At 43.3% G+C, this 20,484-nt stretch overlaps 1 protein-coding gene across 9 annotated transcripts in view; it reads right to left on the bottom strand.

The window, feature by feature from the left end:
* LOC121669610 (oxysterol-binding protein-related protein 5-like) overlaps positions 1-20,484 on the bottom strand; it is a 138,717-nt gene that overhangs the window by 70,786 nt on the left and 47,447 nt on the right. The window contains exon 1 of one of the 9 annotated variants that reach the window (XM_042038768.1): positions 18,872-18,931. The exons of the other annotated variants lie outside the window; for them this stretch is intronic. Coding sequence (XP_041894702.1) covers positions 18,872-18,916 — 45 coding nt within the window. The 5' untranslated portion in view covers positions 18,917-18,931. Of the gene's footprint in view, positions 1-18,871; positions 18,932-20,484 lie in introns of those variants that run through there. 9 annotated transcript variants of the gene reach the window in all.

Here is a 20,484-nt window from a genome sequence, read left to right as displayed (position 1 = left end):
TTAATAGATTCTCAGACAGGTTTAAGCAGGAAGGCATTAGTATGTCCCTGCTAGTAATAACAGTGGCGTGGTAGAAGTACCAGTGAGCCTACTGAAAGGCAATCACAGAAGTATCTATAATCTTTAGGCAAAATTCAATTGCAGCCATGGAAATTAAAATCAGCACTGGTTTGTTGGTTAATGAATGGCTGAGGTCTTACAGAGCAGTTCTAATTTTAATGAATTGAGGATAGAAATGTCAGTCAAGTAGATATTTAACCCTAAAACAGAAAAAATACAGTTCTCTGGTTGCTGCTGAATTAGGCTGGGGATGGAGCTAATGGCATAAAGACGACACATTTTGGTCCAGATCCATGCAACCTTATGCCAGGTACCTCTGCAAAGAACTACCCTTAAGGGATTCCTGGAGACCAGCAACAGCCCCCTCCTGACCCTTCACACCTCGCTAAAGGGCCTGAGGTTTAGGGGAAGAGCTCTATTCCTCAGTTCCTTTACCTGACCTACTTCAAATCCCCCCTCAACACGGCACTTGCTGATAACAACAAACCAGCCACACTCCCAGCTCCTTTCCACAGCTGCATCCTCAACCTCAATCATTGTGGCACAGAGCCGCCGGTGTCAAAACAAAAGGGAGAGATTCTTCATGAAGGGCAAGTTCAGGAGTCACTTCTGCCATTTATCACTGCACTGAAATGCCTGAGAGTCCTAAAGGCAACCTTAGTTCCTTCCCATGTCCCATTTACTGATGTTAAGGCTGTAAGCAGGGATATCATGATGCAGAAACAAGAAATGAAGACACAGGAGGTAACCGTTTGGGTGGCTATTCTCCCAAATCCTGACTAAGCATTCTTCGGCACCCTGAAATCATTAATACCTTGTTCCCATGGCAGCAGCTCATTTTAGAGCAGTTTAATTCCACCCAAGACTAACATGCAATGTTGGAAATTATTCAAGTACCTACTACCAACTTCCTCCCACAGATCCACACCACGTGAGGCAAGATTCAAAGTTTATTTCACTGGGTTTTTTTGCTAAACTTCTGCATTCAAAAAGCAACACAAAACCCCATCACAAGACCTGTACCAGGTCAAAATGAAGACAATTCCATTAAAATGCAGACTATTTTGGAAGGAAAGGAAGGTGCAGCATGCAGTTGGCAGCTGTGGCCCAGGGTGCTGCTCACCTGGCACAGCTCTTGCACAACACAGCACATTGTGAGGGCTCAAAACCTTTTAATGAAAGAGTGAAGGAGGCTTGAGTAATCAACAAAGCAACCAATGATAACGCAACACCTTTGATCTGCTTTTGCTTACTCAAATATCAGCTCCTTAAAAATCTAGGAGGAAAGAAATGCAGTAACCAGACACACCTACAAGTAGACTCCTGGAGTTGTACATTTACTACAGCTGTACTACAGAACAACATAGGGCAAGTTAAGTAACTGCAAACTTGCAGGCACCTTTTAAAATGTGCTTTTAGCCAGCTGTTGAGAGCTGTGAATTCCCTTACAGTCTAGATGTTAAACCTGAAGACATAAAGGACTTCAAATACCAAGTAGTTAACTTCCAGTCAATTTTAAACCAAGATAATTAACACACTTACATGGCAATATTTGCCCTGCAATTATTTATATGCCACATTGTTTCTCCCCAGCCCATTAACTTCCAACCCCCTCCTACCCAAACAAGCCAGAAATAGCTCTCTGATTCCTAAAAATGTCCCAGCTCCCAGCTCCAGCCATTCTGCTACTCAAAACAGTCTGAGAGCTAAGACAGCCCTGCTGGCTACAGTCCTTACAAAGGTATACACTAATCCACCTTGCATTAGGGAAATTATGTCTCGTCCACCCTTTCATGCCATCTTCTGCTCAGGAAACATCTTTCCCTGCCAGGCAGCACCAGCATGTCACTAGAAATATGAAGAAGAGACAAAATTAATCAGGAAACCAGTAAGTTAAGGAAGGAAACAGGCCTGGGTAGGATGAAGTGACACAGTCTTGAGAAGTAAAATTAAGTCTAGTCCCACATCAAGCCTGGCTGGAGGCTTCTGTTCCCAACTTTTCCCTGGGACTGCTGTCACCTAAGGCCATCACCATGGCAAGTAATAAAGGCATAAAAGAAGAAAAGTCAAGTGCCCAGCATGGCCAGGTCCAAGGATGCTGTGCAGTCTCATGCACAGCCAACAAGCCAATTAGCTATTCTGAACAGTCACATTAAAAAATGACTTCTGTAGACCTTCTGTTCTGTTTGAAGGCAGAGAGACCTAAATTTGGATCTGAATGCTAAGCCTGGCACATCTCTGAAATAAGCTCACCAGCAGCAGCAGCCAGCAGCAGCAACAGAAAGCCAAGCGTAGGAGCCAGCAAAAAAACCAGAAGTGCAAGCTGTACAGTTCCAAGGTGGAAGAGATGTCTTGCTGGCAGGAAAAATACACTGTTGTTCCAAAGAAAAAAAAACAAGGGGAAAAAAATACATCCCAAAACAAGACAACAAACAAAACACACCTGACCTCGCAAGCTTTAGGCACCCTCCTATTGAAACTGATTATGCAAAAGCTGATTTTCTTCCAAGGACAGCACCAGACCTAGGTGGACAAATCCCACTGGAGGCAGGGTTGCTGAGAAGGCATTTAAGATCAGCAAGATAACATTTAAACTCCATTACCACAGGAGGGGAAATTCCCATACTTTGTGCTTGCTGGGACACATTCACCTCTCCTTTTGCTGTACTCTGAAATTCAGTGTCTCAAACTCACTGCTACCGTTTCCCTCACACACTGAATGTGCTCAGCATGTTCAGACCCCATCAGCTACTCCACAACCCCCTTGAACTGAAAGGACACTAAAGGGTAGAAGAAAACATCAATCTGCTGTCAAAGCTCCTCATAGTGCATTCCTGCAGATAGTTTGCCATGCTCACAATGTCAGCTCACCTTTAACATTTTGCCCACAGTAACTCTATGGTCCTTCCCGGTAGAGCTGCACAAAAACCAGCCAGTCCCCAGCCTGGCTAATGCTACCATCCAGTTCAGCATATGACAAATACTCAGATTTATCCAAAAATAATACCCATTAAATTCCTTTGAAGTCTGTAATGCTGCCTCTTGTAACACAATTGTAACAGACTTAAGCCAAGTAGGAGTAACATGAGCCGCACCAACTGCTGCAGAAGTGCTGGAATATGTGGAAGCTTGCAGGATCTAAACCAAGGCAAGGACTTACAAGAGGCTCAGGCCAGGTCTTAATTCAAAGGAGTGTATATTTGACTAATGTTTGTCATGCAAATTCCTTACCCAGAATTTCCCAATTTCTGTTTAAAGAAACCTCTTGTGCCCAATGATTGGTGAAATTGGCTGTAGTCCTGCAAATAGTAGCAAAACCCATTCTATGCTGCAAAAGTACTGCAAATATTCTCTGAGGCAACGAAAATGAAAACAATTTGATAATTGCTGTTTTCCTGGGGAAAACAACATTTTCTAGCCGCTACATTTTTTTTTTCACAGGCACGAACCTTTGCCATTTCAAAACAAGCTGGTGTGATTGTCACTGATATATGGCATGCCTCTGTGCTACCTTGTTCTGTCCCTTCTTGCTATCATAAAGCAAGCCCATACATTCCTAAGACAACAAATACCCATCTTTAATAAACTAATGGTCTGTGTAACATCTATCACAATAGAGCTTTGACACTAAATTAGAAGCTCTAGGTATTACCAGCAAGCAAATAACAATTTTTTAGCCAGGATAACAACAAGGAGCCTAAATAAGCAAGTCCTAGCAAACAGCTGCAGTGGGCAATTGCTTGGCAGAAAAAGAAGCGCACAAAAATGAACCCAAAAGAACTAGACTGAAATAGTGAACTTCCTCTTGAATATTCTATTAGAACTGACAAAAGACTCAAAACTCTCTGAACAGACTCTCTTTGTAAATTATATTTCCCAATATCATCTTCTAATAGCTGATTAAGCCCTGCAGCCCAGCAAGCCAAGGCAGCCTGCTATCTGATCTCTGCTCACACAGATACTCAGATTGTTCTCTCGGGTACGTAGGCTGCCTTGCCGGATAAACCAGAGCGTAAATCACAGAAAAGAACTGAGTACCACATTCCCTGTTGCTTGGCTTTTCACTTATATTCACATAAAACCACACAGGACAGCAAAATATTTTCATAGGTAGGAGGCATTTATCCACTGTAGCACAAGCGAAGTCAAAGGCCAGAAAACCACCACCCAGCCAACCTTCCTGTAGAGTGCTTGTTGGGGCAAAATCATGTGACCCTGTCTCCTTCATCTGGAGTAGGAGTTCTGCTACTGATTTTCAAGGGAGGAATCTCAGTGTCTCATTTAACATACCCAGAATTCCCACTAAATAGCTAAATCTACAGCAGATTACCTGAAATCAGGATTGTTATAGATGGGTTTTGCTGAGGTAGCTGGAGTCCATGAGCAGGAAGGGTCACAGAATCACAGAGTCAACTAGGTTGGAAGAGATCTTTGAGATCATCCAGACCAACCCATGACAAAAGACCACCTTGACAACCAGACCATGGCACTGAGTGCCATATCCAATCTTTTATTAAACACCTCCAGGGACAGTGATTCCACAACCTCCCTGGGCAGCCCATTCCAATGCCCAACCACTCTTTCTATGAAGAACTTCTTCCTACTGTCCAACCTAAACCTCCCTTTGCACAGTTTAAGACTGTGTCCTCTTGTCCTGTTGCTGGTTGCCTGGGAGAAGAGACTGACCCCCACCTGGTCACAACCTCCTTTCAGGCAGTAATTCTGCCAGCTGCCACTCCAATTAGAAAAGGCAGTATCAAACTGATTTCTTGGAGCAGCACAGTAAGACACAGTAGTCTGTGAACTAGCAGGCTAAGTGTTCAACAAAATTAAGAGTAGCAAAAGAGAGATATTTTGGTCTGGAAGCATATGGACTGCTTGGAATTAATATGCTGGCTGGCACTTACCAACTATGATCAAAGGTGTATCTTAAAGCTTACCATAGCAACCCCATGATCCAACCACTCACTGCCTATTTCTGAGAATAACAGAGGAGGAAAAGAAATAAAGAAGCTAAGTCATTACTAAATGCATTTCAGTATTTCTGCTCCTCATTTAACAGAGCTGATGCAGATAAGAGAGAAGGATGCAGGGAAGAACATTGTTTGCTCTGAAATTTCCCAGCTTGTATTTGTATTCTGGATCCATCTTGAGACTGGATTGAGCTGCAAAGGAGCTGGGAGATGACAGAGGAGAGGCCAAAACAGCCATGCTATCTCACACTTCCTTCTAGCCTGCAACTGTAGAGATGTCAGAGCTTTCAGCTCATACACCTGACACACTCTAGATTTCCAAGGTTCCCATTAATCATTTCCCCCAGAGCTCCACGGTAGACAGCTTCATATTGTGTGACCTTAGGGGAGAGGGAATTCAATTTTTATTGTGTATCTTCCTGGGAGACTTTTCCCATTGACACACCTTGACACATAGTAGGCGCCTTGGCAGCTGACCACAAACCCTGCCACTGCAACAGATCCGTCTCAGCCTGGAGAAGCAGACTGGGTCAGCTGAGAGATGCACCTCTGGGCTCCTGGGGGAGTGACCTCAAGACACCAGTGTGACTGGGGAAAGGGCTGACAGCTTCACTTTATTTTGTTTAAACCCATACATCTGCTAAAATAGCGCTTAGGAGTCTTTATTGCCAGTACCTGGCCCTAACGCCAGGCTAGGGTTGCCCCATCCCACACCTGTCTTGGAGCTGTTTGCTAGGTAGGTATCCTGGCAAAATTCAGACTGATTTTCTACATTTTAATGCTGGAAAGTCAGCCAAGATCTCCAGGAATCCTACTGCCAATATGCAGGCACCTGAATTATACGTGAAAGTATTTATTACCAACCAAGTCTGCTTGGAACAATAGGGCATGTTCATATTTCAAATCTGGCACTGACAATCGGAAAAATCAAAACCATTTTCAACCTTTGGCTACAAAGATATTGCTTTCTAGCACCTATTTGTACTTAACATGAAATCAACTTTGGGATCCATGTTTAAAATGGTTTCTAACAGTGTCTGACTGAGTAGCAACAGCCAGACTGTAGAAAACAGCTTTGTTTCTTAATTCAATTTGTGCCTCACAGAGGATGAGGCATTTAGCCAGATGGAGCAAAGCCTGCAGTACATTTTCCTGGGAGTTGTGCAAGGATAAGTCAACAAGCAACAACTTAGACTACACCAGTCTGCTCCAGCCCAACAGCAACAACTTTCTACTTGCTAGCTGCCAAAATTTTAAAAAATTAAAACCATTTAAAAGAAAAAAACCCAGATGAGCGTACTAAAGGAAAAAGGATCAGAATGTTTCCTCACAGCACCCTATTACTTGCAGTATCGTTTGCATAATATATAGCATGCTGAAGAGGAGCTCCATCTCTACCCTTCAGGAGTTCACTGACAAGACTTTCTGTGTAAATTTGCTCGTGTAGATTCAGCTACAGGGTGTTCTGAGGTTATCAGTCAGTGTCCCTGGTTGTCCCAGTGAAATTTAAAACAGGTTCACTCAACATTATGAAAACAAAGAAACTCAAGCTGCTGGTAAAACATAACCTTTTCAGATGACAGCTGTGAGCTGCCTCTGGTCCATATGACATTTTTCAACAAGGACTCTATCAGCAGACAGCTGCAGCACAAAAAGATGATTTTGGAATTGAGGTCAGCCAGAGCTGTTCCACTAACACCTACCCAACTCTGCCACAAAAAACCGCTTATCCCACAGGTCCTGTGAGATGTGGGACATTAACACCCTTCCCCATGTCCTGGGGGTCTGACTGTGCAGTTTCTGTGTAACCAGAAGGGGCAATAGCCTAAGAGTTGATGGAGAGAAGCACTTGCAGAGGATGTTCCTGCAAAGGAGGATGGAAGATGGTCAAGAGCCACTGAGCTCTTGACCCCCTTCAGAGTCCATTAAAGGTTTTAGGAGTGTTGTTCAGAGCCAACTCAAATAATGGTATTTTTTTACATTCAAAGCTTCCTGGTATTAGAAAGGTATAAACAAATAGTTCACATGGCAAACAATTCCCTGTCCAAGACCAAGCAGAAAACACAACATAAATGCTAATGCTACAGAGAGTCAAGCGTAATTGTACTCTTGCTGCTGGTCCTCTTCCTCCAAAACAGAACTCTGGTTACGATCTTCTCTTTTGGACTTGTAGGAGAATTTTGCTCACACCTTTGGATTTTGCGACTCCCTCCTACAAACCAATACATGGGAGCAGACTTTCCAACCCTACACCTGATTAACAGAGAGCTTTGCAAAGGCACCAGTGATGTGATAGTGTTGGGGCAGGGGGGGAAATATGACTGGGGCCCCAGATGTGAATTCTTAGGGATATAGCTCCAGGTTTTTATATGTCTCAGAAAATGAGGCCCTAATTTCACTGGCATACCCTCTGACGCAATGTTAGGATGCATAAGAAGATAGTATGGGATGATTAACTTGGTCACATTCAACTGTGATCATCCTAAGAGACTCTTAGTAGACTTTTCAAGCCTTACACGTGACAGAGCCAATCAATTACAACCTACATCAATGGGGCAAGGAGGGAATATCCTCTTTTCTTCTGCTGAAGTTATGCTTGATGTGGGGATTTTATTTAATATGTTCCCAGAAATACACTCTTTCCTTCACACGTCTCGTGCTGGAAATGAGAGCTGCTGGGGTTCCTCAATTTACATGAAAGGGACAGTGGCATATGAAAAAGGGACATGACAGTGCTAAGAAAGGCATTGCAAACTTGCTCAGGAAAAGCTACTCTGGTGTGCTCTTCAGCACTGGATAGCCTGCCATGAACAGGGACACAGCCACTTTCCTCTGCTGCTCACTCAGAGTTACACAGTGCTCATGCCCTGCCTCCTGGTAAAAGGGGAAGAAGCATTTATGTTCAAACCTTAAAAGAACCAAACAATGTGGAGCATAGAGGTGGTTGGGTTTGTACACCTCCTTCCACAGAATCAGCTTGTGCATGTGAAGCTAACCCAAGAAGAGTAGAAGAATGGTGAGGTAAGAACAAAACCAAAAAACTAAGCCCTTGTCAACCCACCCTTTCTTACCTGAAATTAAATTATATAGGAAAGATACCAAATCTAAAAGGAGAAAAGCATATTTAGAGATTAAATTTAAAAATTAAAGTGTGCTCTTCATGTACTTTGCTGCCAAGACAATTCTCAGTATGCTGGGCTTCTTCTGTGATATTTGTAAGTAATAACTGTGCTGAAAGAGCACAAGAGTACCATCTCCTAGGAGATCAAGTGTAGCTGCAAGAAAAAACACAAATACTGAACTCCAGTTTTGAGAAGGCCAAAAGCCCCCAGTGTGCCCTGGAGCACAGAAGACCCACAAGAATGAAACTGAGCTCTGACAGTTGTTGGTCAGAACTCAACAGCATCAGCAACCACATGAAAAATATGTTCCACTCTGCTGGGGCTAACCTTAGGAGCAATGTGATAACCCACAATACTTCAGCCCTTTTAATCTTCGTTTTGAAAGGTCCTCAGACAACACGTCTCCTCCAGGCTCCCACACAGCACATGGGCTGATGACTCTAACACCAGCCTGATTTCTCCAAGGCTGCTGATGGGCTGATGCCTTTCCCAAACATGAAGATCCAAACTCATGAACTGTAATTACCAACACTGCAGATGCATCCAGATTAAGGAATCAAGTTACAGGACAGGTTTCGCTCTGGACTATCTCTTCTGGTTATCATAAACACAACTTGGTTTCATCTGAAGGCAATGCAGTTTGCATACTCCATAACTGCTCCACAACATGAAACAGAGCACAGGAACTGGAAGTCACTCCACAAGTGGAGACTGTATCTGCAAAGCACAATCCTTATCTGGAAACAAAAATGCTACTGGGAACACCCTGAAACCCCTCCCACTGCTCATTGTGTAGCACAGTCCTCAACCTCAAAACCAGATGAGAGTTGGAGCATGTACTACACTTCAGTAGGTGCTATAATTCTGGTGGTACAAGCATATGTGTAAAAATAGAAACTTGCTTTTTCTTTCCCTTCTGAGACTTGAACTCACATATGGACCACACCACATTTAATCAAGACTCAGAAAATCACCACAGCCAAGAAACTGAGGGGGATCACAGCTGCCTCTTGCTAACACCACATACTGTGTTTTCACAGAGGATCCACACAAGCCTGACTCATGCAGGTAAGCGGGAGGGAGAGAAACCACTCTCACAATCCTGTCACCAAAAGTGCCAATCTGACAGTCAGGGCCATGACTGTCACTCTAGCCACTGAAAAGGGAAAATTCGGTTTGGGGCTCTCCCAGACCGTACAGACACAGCATTGCAGGGCAGAACATCACAACACTCTACCAGCAGTCCCAAGAGCTGGCTCTTGGTTTCCTGCCTTGACCACAGCTCAGCTGCGCCTGCATCTCTTTGGTCAACAAGCAATTAGGAAGGAGCCTTTCTTCCTAGCTGAGCTTCTCAGTGTGAACTGCACAGGCTCTTTTCCAGTTACACTGTAAGACACAAAGCAAAAGGGAAAAAATTCCGTGTATCATGCATGGGGAAAGAAGACAAAAGACTATTTTGGGTGACAAAAGCCTGACATTTCAAAGTGATGGATCTGTGGTCTGTGTGAGGAGTCAGCCTTGCCATTTGCAGCCCACATTACAGCGCTCCAAAGCTATTCACGCAGATTTGCCAATGCCGGTATTGTGTCTGCATGCCTGGCACTCCTGGACTATTCCAGAATTTCCCCCAGCGCTGACTAGACACATTCTTCACCATGCTAAGAAGAGGGTGATCCATTGCTTCAGGCTGGGGGGAAATGCAGATAATTGCTTTTGAGATGCAAACCCACAATATTCCTCCATCTTTCTGGCACATGGGGGAACAGCTGGACCCTGCTCTCCCACCCAGCAGACCAGAACAGCAATGCCAGGTCAGTGCAGCTATGCACTGACTGGTATTTATAAGGAATTTGACATTAATGTTCTGATTTAGAAAAGCATAGAGCTCAAGCTGTTCAAGAACTGGCTTTATCTGATTTGCACTGCCCTTCTGGCCCGGCGGCTTTGGTGCATGCTACACAGCACTGGTGCTTGTCTTGGTGTGAGTGACTCTGTTCAGCAAGCAGCAAAGGGAGCCCCAAGCCCCATTCCCAAAACTGCTTCAGCTTATCCCCTGTCAGGAACGTGGACAGAGATTTCTCAGAGCAATGGCAGCTTTTCTGTTCACAAACAGTTCAAAAACCACCAAACCTCAAAATATTAACAGCAATCCTGCCTTCCAAAACATAACTTCAATAGACTTTGTCCCCCTTAGATTCATTCTGATTTATGCAATTACAGGGTGTGTCTGTACTTGCAGCTCTCCAGTATGCAAGTCAGATGCTCTGGAAAAATCTGGTTTCAATTATATGTGAGCAGTAGGGTATTCCCACTGAAAAATCCTACTGTCTGACAATGGTATTTTACGCCCGACCAAATACAGCCCTTCAGGTTTTCCAGTGCCTTTGGGACATACTAATTAAGCTTACAGTGCCTCAGTGACAGACGGGAGTATCGCCACAAGCATGCAAGGAAAAACAGCCCAAGACTGAGAGAAAATGATAAATTACTTATGGATAAGTTAGAAAAGAGTCAAATGGTAATGACTTTCCCTAGATGGATCAGCAATAAGGAAAGAAGTTGCTGGGAGCCATTTCCAAAGGAATTCAGGTCCTCAATGTTTACTTTCACACTGCACTAGAGGTACTGATGGTGCTGAGGTGCAGCAAGGACCAATCCATCCAGTTTGGTTCTTTGAATGAACAAGCTCTTAATGCCCAGAGGTAACAACCTTTAAGGCCTAACAATTGCCTTCCATACACACACTTTCCAGGAGAGGCATGTGTAAATTACATTATGCCATTTTATTTACTGGGGACTTGTTTGTTCAAGCACAGCAATATAAGTGGATAATGAAGTCAATGAGATTCCAAATCCAAGGCCTAATGTGTCCGTCTGTGCAGGCAGATAGCAATCTCTGCATGAAAACAGTGTCATTTATACGAAACTACTACATTAAAGAAAAAAGCTATATACAGAAAGTACTGTGTTTATCCTCTGCTATGGATAAACAGTACTAGTACATACTACAGTGGGTGTCATTACATATCAGCAAGGTCAATGTAGTGAGATAAAGGGGCGTCTCCTTGGTTGGCATCACAGATCACATGCCCTACAAACTGCACTCTATCATGGAACCAATAGCATCATTTTTCAGAGACTAAAATTAAATGTCAATCTCTGGATAGCCTATAGAGCATATCCACTAACAATGAGAGGGTGGAGAGGTGGGCATGGGGACACGGACAAACACATATAACCCACATATGAAGTGAACTGAAAATGATGTCACAGATATTGAACAAAATGTTTACAAGATAGTGTCTGGTTAAATAAACAGAAGGCAGAGACAGAAAGGAAAGTGACCTTGTTCTGCACAATAGAGGGAGTCATATGAGTGAACCAGATACCCCAAATTACCAGGTACTAGAACAGTACTGCAAATGTAGCTCAACCCCCAACATATTAAGTCCTGACTCAATCGTGTTTGCAACATGAGAAAATACAGACGAAATCATGTCAGTCACCTTTCTAAATATGACCATTTTCCACCTGCTAAAAATGCAGCAGCATACTGAACAGAAGCTCCAGGTGGTACAAATCAGTTCAGCTCTGTTGACACCACGGATGGCAAAGGATAATGTATCTTTACAGTAGCTGTTCTCATGCAAAATCAAGTGCACACATTGCTTGATCTCCCCTGGCAGCCTGCATGCAAAGGCATGAATGTGGACATACTCACTCTGAGACAAGTTTCACAAACCCACTGTGTTACGCCCCTGAGTTGTGGAACAATTCATATAAGGGGGTCTTAACTCTACTCTGCCCTTGTCCTTTTCTGGTCATCAAAGAGAGAAGATTATATGGATGACACAGTGGGAAAAGCTCCGCTTCAATTTATTCAATAGAGATGTTTTCTTCTAAGGAGCACTAATCTGCAAGACTGTAACTTTCACTCTTCAAACGGAGCTCAAATTCCTGACCTTGGCACAGCATCACAGAGGACTTGTTTTCACTCACATGGATTAACTGTCACTGAACAGCTCATCCAGGATAATTGGCACAACCACTCCTCTTCTTCAAAGGTACCATTTCCTCACCTATTTTCCCTTCTTCCCCCAAAGAGTACACAACACACACTATTATAACATGTAACAGTGACTTTAATTACCACCACACCAACTGGCGAGAGCCTTCTCCTGAATGAAGCCTGCCAATTACAGCCAAGGAAGGAAGGCACGGCACAGAGTTGTATAAAAAGCACCTGCAAGTGCCCTGCTCCAAGCACCAGGTGCAGTTTATGCACATGGCTATGAACTCTGCCTGCCCCTGGGAACGGAGCAGGGCAGGAGGAGCACCTGGCACACGCAGCTACCTTGCCTCCACGTTACAAGTAAGTGTGCCAGTACTGACCTCTTCCTATGGACAAACCTATATCCACTGCTCTTATCTGCACATATCCACACAGCTCACGTGCCAGTGGGGAGGCCTGTGATACATCCATGGTACTATCTTGGACTTAAGTCCAATATAATTTGTTCTGCGCTCAAACAAACGCCTTCCCCTGGCACTAAAGCTGCTATTTACAAACTTTAACACTTTGGGGTATGCAAAAGAGGATACTAAAGAGATATTGGCTCTATTTTGTGTTTCAACTCGGGCTGCCATGATTTGACATTCTGTAATCAATTTCACAGTATTTTTTTTCCTGTTAAACCTCAGGGGACTGCTTTGAAAAAAACGTTTGTGTGTTAGTAAAACCTGAAAAAAGCCCCACCTTTCTAGCTGGAGGAAAAAAAAAGCTTGGAAGTGTGTGTGGAACATAAACTAGAATTTTAAAAATTCAACAGTAAAGAAGGCTTCTTAACCCCCCTCCTTAAAGTTTCTATTTTTAAGCTGAGTTTCACAATTTCTAACATCCTCGAGATCTCCAAGACTGACGAAATTTTCCTTAATCTTTAATATTATCGCTAACAAATGGATGAGCAAGGTACTTTTTGAGAAGCATCGTCACAGCTATTTTGACTATACCCACATACTAGAGCTTTAATTTTGAACACCTAGTCATAAGCAATCTGTCTCTCCAGCCTTGAATTGGTCTCTTGTCTCATTTAAATTTGGGGAAAAAAAGCTGGAAGAATAGCTAGCAGTCCCAAAATAGGACACTATTTTGCCCACTCTCCCATCAGCAATTTTTAAAGGGCTGCAGTTCAATGCCCCACTGAACTGCACATCCCTCCAGCTGCACACTCCCTCCTCTTCCCTTACATCCAGCAATCATGTAGCCTCAGGATGTTCCTCGGTTTATGAAACACAAAGAAGATGGACCAGCTTCCTCTCACATCAGCTCAACTAGTCCCTGGATTTTATATGTGGGACACAGTGGGCTTGCACAAACAGATGTGCAGAAGAGCCCGATTTTCCTGCCTTAGGAACATAAGTCACCTCCAGGACAGTTAGGAACCCAGTGCCCATGCTCTTTCAAGGGATTTACAGAGCTCAGAAAGCCTCCCTTGATAAATCCCAGCCCAGATCAACTAAAACAAAAGCAGATGACAGGAAGAAGTTAAATGCTGCTATTGTAAAGCACCTTCTTAATTTACAGCACACCTCTGAAGCAGGCAGCAGCAATTAAACACCCGCCTTTGTAATTATAACACAGGAGCCTGCCTCCACCCTCACAGCCAGCTGGAACTGCTCCCACTTCTGGAGAGCTCTTCAGCAGCCACGCTCACCCACAGCGATGCTGCAGCTCTCCATCTAGCTTATTACTGTCCCAGACCACCAGCTCTGGGAGCTGTCTGAGCAGCACCTTGCCCTGACCAGACAGGGTAAGGACTTTGGGACACTGCTGCAATGCCAAATCTCAACAGTAGCGAAACAGGCCGAGCACCTTGTTTCTAATGAACTGAGGCATCTGTAAGAGGAAGGCAAGAAGCTGGGGGAAACAAACATCAGTTATCACCCAGTGAAATCTTCCCTGACTTCATCCACAGAGAAAAAACAGTATCAGGGCCTGTCCAGGGCCCACAGTCATTTACATGCCAACCTGATTTATCTATAGCGATTTCTGCTCCTACACCAGCTGTTCAAGTCTCTCCTGGGCAACTTGATTGGGAATTTTATCCAGTGAATGGGCCATTTCAACCACAGTATATCACTAGCTTCTCACAAATGCTCCTCTCTGCTTGGGGGAGGAACACTCATCCATCAAATACCTTGGTGCCTTCTCTGCTTGCCACTTGCTGCCAACTATTTGCTTTGGCACAGCAGATCTCTGGACAGCAAGCAGGCATGCTGTTATTTTCCCCAGCGACAGCACTGAAAAAGGAAAGCATACAAATTATGTCAGTCCTGGGGCTGTCTTCATTTATCCATCAAAGAACAGGATTTTTTTGTGTGTGTGTCCCTAGTGCTATTTTTTTTTTTAAAAGATGCTGTAGAACTGCTCCCAGTTTTGCTTGCTCCAGAAGGGACAGTGCTGGATACATACCATGCTGGGGGGCTTGGCAAATAAAACTTCATGGGAAAAAAAAGTTTCAGCACAAGGTACCTGTGCTCTACATGCCCTGGAAGAGTCAGGAAGGTCCTCTGCCCTGTTTTTACACACATTTTGCATCATTTTACACTTGTAGAGCAGCTGTTGTGTGGAATACCGGAAAATCCATGAACACCTAGTAAAAGGCATGTCCTGGTTCACCTACAAACATGGCAAGTCCCCAACACTGCATCACACTGTCAGTCCGTGAAAGGTGCAAGGCTCAGAAAAACTGGACTACAGTGAAAGCCCAAATGTGTATGAAGATAATGCCTTTACATATTCAAGCCATGAGTACAACCCATGAGCTTGATTTCCTACTTGTTCCCATCATCTACCTGTGCCTGTTCCCCAGTGTCCCCCCACTACCAACATAACTTCAGTGGGATTTAGATCAGAACTTAAATGGATATATAGAATCAAAAAGAAAAAATCCATTGCAAGCTAAGGAGATATTGGAAACAATCGATCAGTCTTTGAAAGTATTTGGATCACTTCTCCTGGGAAGGACTGCAGCAAACAAAGCAAAGCAACATGTCTACCTAGGATGTTTGAAGCTGCAGGAAGATAGGTGTGGAAATAAAGCAAAGGCTGTGTGTTGTTGCAAGACTAATTAAACCTTGATTTAACTGGGGCTGCAATTTTAAATCTGGATTTTATTACTACTAATGAGGAGAGTTGCTGAAGCATTTCTTAACATAATTTTATCCAGCAGCCCTTGGAATGTATTCAATGTCAACTGGTATCTCTTTCCTGGGACAGACATCTATGCTGGCAGCTTCTACCACTGACACAACACATCAATTCACATAAAGGAAAAAAATCACCATTAGCTAAAAATATCTGAATGAAAACAAAATAGTGTTTCAAATGCCATGGTATTACCCTGCCTTTTTTTCCTTGGCTCCCTCTGTTTTCTGTGGCCATTGACATAGCCTCTGATAGCTGCAAAAAACTGCCTGATTTTGTATTAGTTTTTAAATAGCAGTGGGAGACATTTCCTTGAATTACATTTACGAAAAAACACCACCTGATAAATTTCTTTTGTAAACAATCCTTCCAAAGTCTGAGAAGAACTAGTGAATATATCAAGAAAAGGCCCAGTAAATGAGCTGTGAACGGAAACAGTGGCAGGCATGACGTACTTTTTCCCCCCCACTTTCCAGAAGCTGCTCATTAAGTCCAGTTTTAAGTGGGGTGGAGACAAGCCACAGAAATTCCCAGGATAACACTGGTGTCTGATTAATGAGAAATGTAACATCCATTCAACAGACTTGTAAGGAAGATATGACTGTTGCATGCACACAGGCACATTACACTGTGTGTTTGCCCCAGAGCATCCTGCCCACCTGCTCCCTTCCTGTTCAACTCAAACCTTCCTAAAATTAGGACCATTTCTCCAGTCTCATTCAAAGTTTCCACCTTTATCTCTCAGCCTGCCAGTGCTGATTAAACAAAGAATTTAGGAGCGGAAATGACTATATTCTGTGAGAGACACAGTCCAGAGAGCAGGAGGATGAGTACACAAACCCAAACAGAGCAGCGCCGGATGCTTTCACATGGGAAACCTTCTGCATCCTTTCTTACAGTAGAAATGGGCATAGAGAGGAAAGAATGAGCTCCAGACGTAAGCCATCCTAAGAAAGTTACTTTAAAGGCAAAGCTGAAGATTTTGTTGTTTGTGTGCTAAATACAAACCCTTAGGGGTTTTCTCTTAAGTCTGCTTAGGTACTCTGCACACATCTGCTGGGTGAAAAGGAGCAGCATGTCTGTTTGATACAAAGCAAGTACAGAAACACACTACATTATCCTGCGCAACCCTTTAAAACATTTAAATACAAAAAACTAGAAAAGGAGGCCTGAATGCAATTCCCCATGTTCCTTGGGATGGCAGGAAGCTGGAAATGGTCCTTTAGCCCCCTCACAGCCAATGGATTGTTCCAGCTCCAGCACATTTCAGCATTTTACAGTGCATCACACATGGCCAGGACCAACATATATAAGGCTCTGTAAAAAAGTAAAACCCATCGAGTTGCCCAAGAGTGAAGTAATTCAACCGGCTGAAGTAATTCAAGTGGCAAAACAGCATTTTTTTGAAATAAATCTATTTCAGGTGGATGTGGCTTGTTTCCAACACCAATTAATAGTAATATTGAATTCCTGGGTAGCTAAATATGCAGCTTCTGCCCACTGGACTTTCATGTAATTAGACTAAAAACCTAAAAAAACTGACTCTCTCTGACAGAGACTACAAAAGCTGTATCCCCCTAATACAGACCTTTCTACACACCCCCTTTTTGAAAGGATTTACATTCAAATTCATTTTGAATTTGGCAGCAAGAACTGCAGTACATAATTCTTCTGTCCACCATGACCATATAATTGTTATAATTCAGCTTTTTTAGACGTGCATTCTTAGGTATCTACAGGGGTGCTTTAGGGAAGGGTAGCATCAAATGCCCTGCTACAAGAGAAACAAGCTGGCACTCCCCTGCAAGACACTTTTGTTCATTTTCTGTAAAAAAAAAAAAAAAAATACACCAGCTCTGCTGCTTCTTGTGCAAACTAACAAACGACTCTAATTCACAGCACTAACACTCACCAACCTGCCCCCAGGGCCTGCTGCCCTCACCAACAGTAACCTTTTCCCTTTGAGCTCCCTCACATCCACCCAGGGTCCCCATCAGGGATGGCGTCCAAGCATCTCCAACTTGACTGCTGATGCTTATCCAGTGCCCAACCACCACTGTTACATTTAAGCCAGAGCCTTGCCTCCAACGGAGTGATCTCTGTATCAGAAAGCACCACGTGGAGTTACAATAAAAACAGCACTGCAGTTTCAAGCTGAGGCATCTCAGAGAACAAAAATCAATAGGGAAGTTTGTAGCAAAAGGACAAAAAAAAAGAGGATACAATGTTGTGTTTCCCTGAATTACTGTGCTTTGGACATAACACAGCATTCTTAATAGGTGACACAGAAAGCCATTCCTAAAAATTAGGAATATGTAACTTTTTGTGAACCCTAGACTATGGGGATGACTTTGGCCTTTTAAATCAACTTAATATCTCATTTTTCAAGCATCAACTTCTAATAATTTCTTTCTGCTACTATATTCAACATCCAAGGGACACTTTTTTTCTTGCATCTTCCCCATACCCTGCTACAGGAAAGGACAAATCACTGGAATAGGGACCAGCAGTATCAAAAGAAAGCTGCTTTCTCATTTTTATACATTTGTACCCGCTGGTAATTCGTCTTCTACAAAGCTGGGGATGGCTGAAATTTTGTTGCAAGGAAACCATGCTCTGTTTAATAACAAGAACAATCAAATGCCATGATTTGTAGGAAGCAACTTTTCTTCCTTGACCTTTTTATTACTGGCAAAATGTCAGCAGATTATTAAAGTGCGGAGAGCACAATCTATGATAAATAACTTTGTGTTGCCACACACCAGACCAAAACACCCCCTCCTCTCTGTCCAGACACATACCTTAGCTTTCCAAACCAGCTCTGATTTATAAAGAAATATAGATAACTAACAGAGTCTGCATGCCAAGTGCAATACCGTGGGTGAACAGGGCTTGCTCAGTTCCTGGAAGCATAAACAAGGAGGGAAGGAACAAAAAGAGCAAGAGCCAGAATGCAGCCTTACTTTTGTATGTGACAGCTGCAAGATGACTGCTGACATAACACATGCGATCTTCATTCTTACCTGAAGTATGGCAGCATGAAAAATTGGAAAGGACCCAGCAAAAAACCATAAGGCTGTCTCCAAGTCTTAAATCAACTGCAATGAGACTTAAGATGTTCAACCTACTTAACTAATCAAAGACATTTAAGGGATCACCTGATCATAGCCTGCAATCACTTAGAGGGAAAAGATGTCAGCTGGAAAAAAAGAAGGTAGAAAAATGCCAGATTTAGAGAGAAAGCACATATCTTTTACTGTAAAGAAAACTACCATTTGCACACATTTCTGAAGAGCACAAAAGAATCACCAACAGAAATTTAAAGGCACTACCTGCCTTAGGAAAAATGCTGTAACTCAACCAAAAATTACTAGATTTAAGAAATCCCAGGCTAAAATCCTGGCAGACGCAAAGTGAAATGACTGGGATAGGACTGATACATCTGGCTTTAAAATCCAGGATGCAAAGAAAAGCTGCATTGTCCAGAAAGCAAACTCCAGCCTTCCTACCTGAGTCCTCTTTCTCACCAGATAAGCACCTGAGGAGATGACCATGCCAAGCGTTGCAGAGCCTTTCTCCAGCTGCCCGAGCCCTGCACCTCGCTGCGCTGTAATCAAGCAGCAGAGCAGCCAGCGGCGGGCAGCTCGTGCTGCTCGTTAAACATTTCTAGCCCCAAACACTGCATTTCTTCTCCACTTAACTCTTCTAAGGTCCACTTCCAAATCAGCCTGAAGAAAATACTGTTTTGCAGACTTCAGTAAAATAAACCTTTTTATTATTTCATGTGCCGTTTCGTTTCCTGGTACTCAAAGCTAAGTGGCTCAGATATTTACAGTACTGGGAGCCTCATCTAAGACAGCCTCACGGAGCCAACAGCTCACAGCGCAGTAGGACTGCCCATTAAAAACACTACGGAATAATTCCAGGCTTCCTATGGGCACCATCTATGCGTGCAGCTCAGCTCATTTTCTACACATTATTAAAAGCTACACTACTTAACTCAGCATTTAATTTTGACGTTAAATGAAAGCAAAAAGCATGACAAAAGAATGGTAGTGAAAAAAAAAGAAAGAAAGAAGCTGTACCTGAAGGCTTCCTAGTAGCTTTATCCAGAGAGTAAACAAGCATACTCTGGCTGGATCTGAGCCAGCAGACAATGCCAAATAGCCCCAAGAGGAGATCAGACCCTCTCCGTGCCCTCATAACAGAGCCCTGTAGGCCAACACAGGAAAATAAATAAAACCCAACCCCAAAACTTACTTTGTTATTTTTCTGGTGCAGACAGAGGCACAGAGGTGCAAGCAATCTCCCCACAGCTACAGGAGGTCTGTGATGGAAGCAGGGACTAACACTGATCTTCTGATTTCAAAGCCAAATGCCCTAACCACAAAATTATCCTACTTGCATTGCCTCAACCTGTCTCAATCCAGAAGAACCAAAATACTGGAGAAGGGAAGGAGGGAAAGAAGGGAAGAAAACAGAAGGTTTATCAGGAATATTTCTGGTCCACCTGGGAGCAAACACTGCTTACATTGGTGCCCCGTAATTGCACTCCAATGAATTTGGAACAATGGTATGAAGTTTAGTGCTCAAAGTACTCAGCTTTCTGAGAGTTTAAGCAAGGCTGACACAGCCCTTCTCTTAAAGCAAGAAAAAGCCCCATATTGCTTAATGCTTTTTATACAGGGGCCTGGAATGCTCAAGAGATTAAATAATTCACACACTGCCTTTCCCCAGGGGTTCACATCTAGCCCAGATCACAAGTGTCAAATACAATCACATGTACTCTTGATAGACTTTGAGAGGTAAGAGCACGGCCCGAGTGCAACTCCCAGGAGATAAATGCTTGTATGGGATAAGTCCCTGTGGATCAACTTAGCAGGAGCCCTACCAGGACAGCAAGAAATACTGCACAGAAGTGGTGTCTCAGACCCCAGGGTACAGAGGTGAATAAATGAGGGGACATATTTTGGTTTTCCCCTTGGACGGCATCAACTTCCAAAGACACAGTGAAAGCCTGCCCCAAATAAATCACTTTCATCCATATGGAGAGGCAGGTTGTGCTTACAGCAGCTCCACCTTAAAAGTGGCATAAAAGAAGCCATTCTCAGTTGCATCAAAT

The sequence above is a fragment of the Corvus kubaryi genome, unplaced genomic scaffold (assembly GCF_017639235.1).
Source record: "Corvus kubaryi isolate FWS band 111438036 unplaced genomic scaffold, C.kubaryi_AGA036_p1.0 37392, whole genome shotgun sequence".
NCBI lineage: Eukaryota > Metazoa > Chordata > Aves > Passeriformes > Corvidae > Corvus > Corvus kubaryi.
The sequence above is the reverse complement of the archived record's forward strand: the minus strand, read 5'-3'. Positions and strand labels throughout refer to the sequence as shown.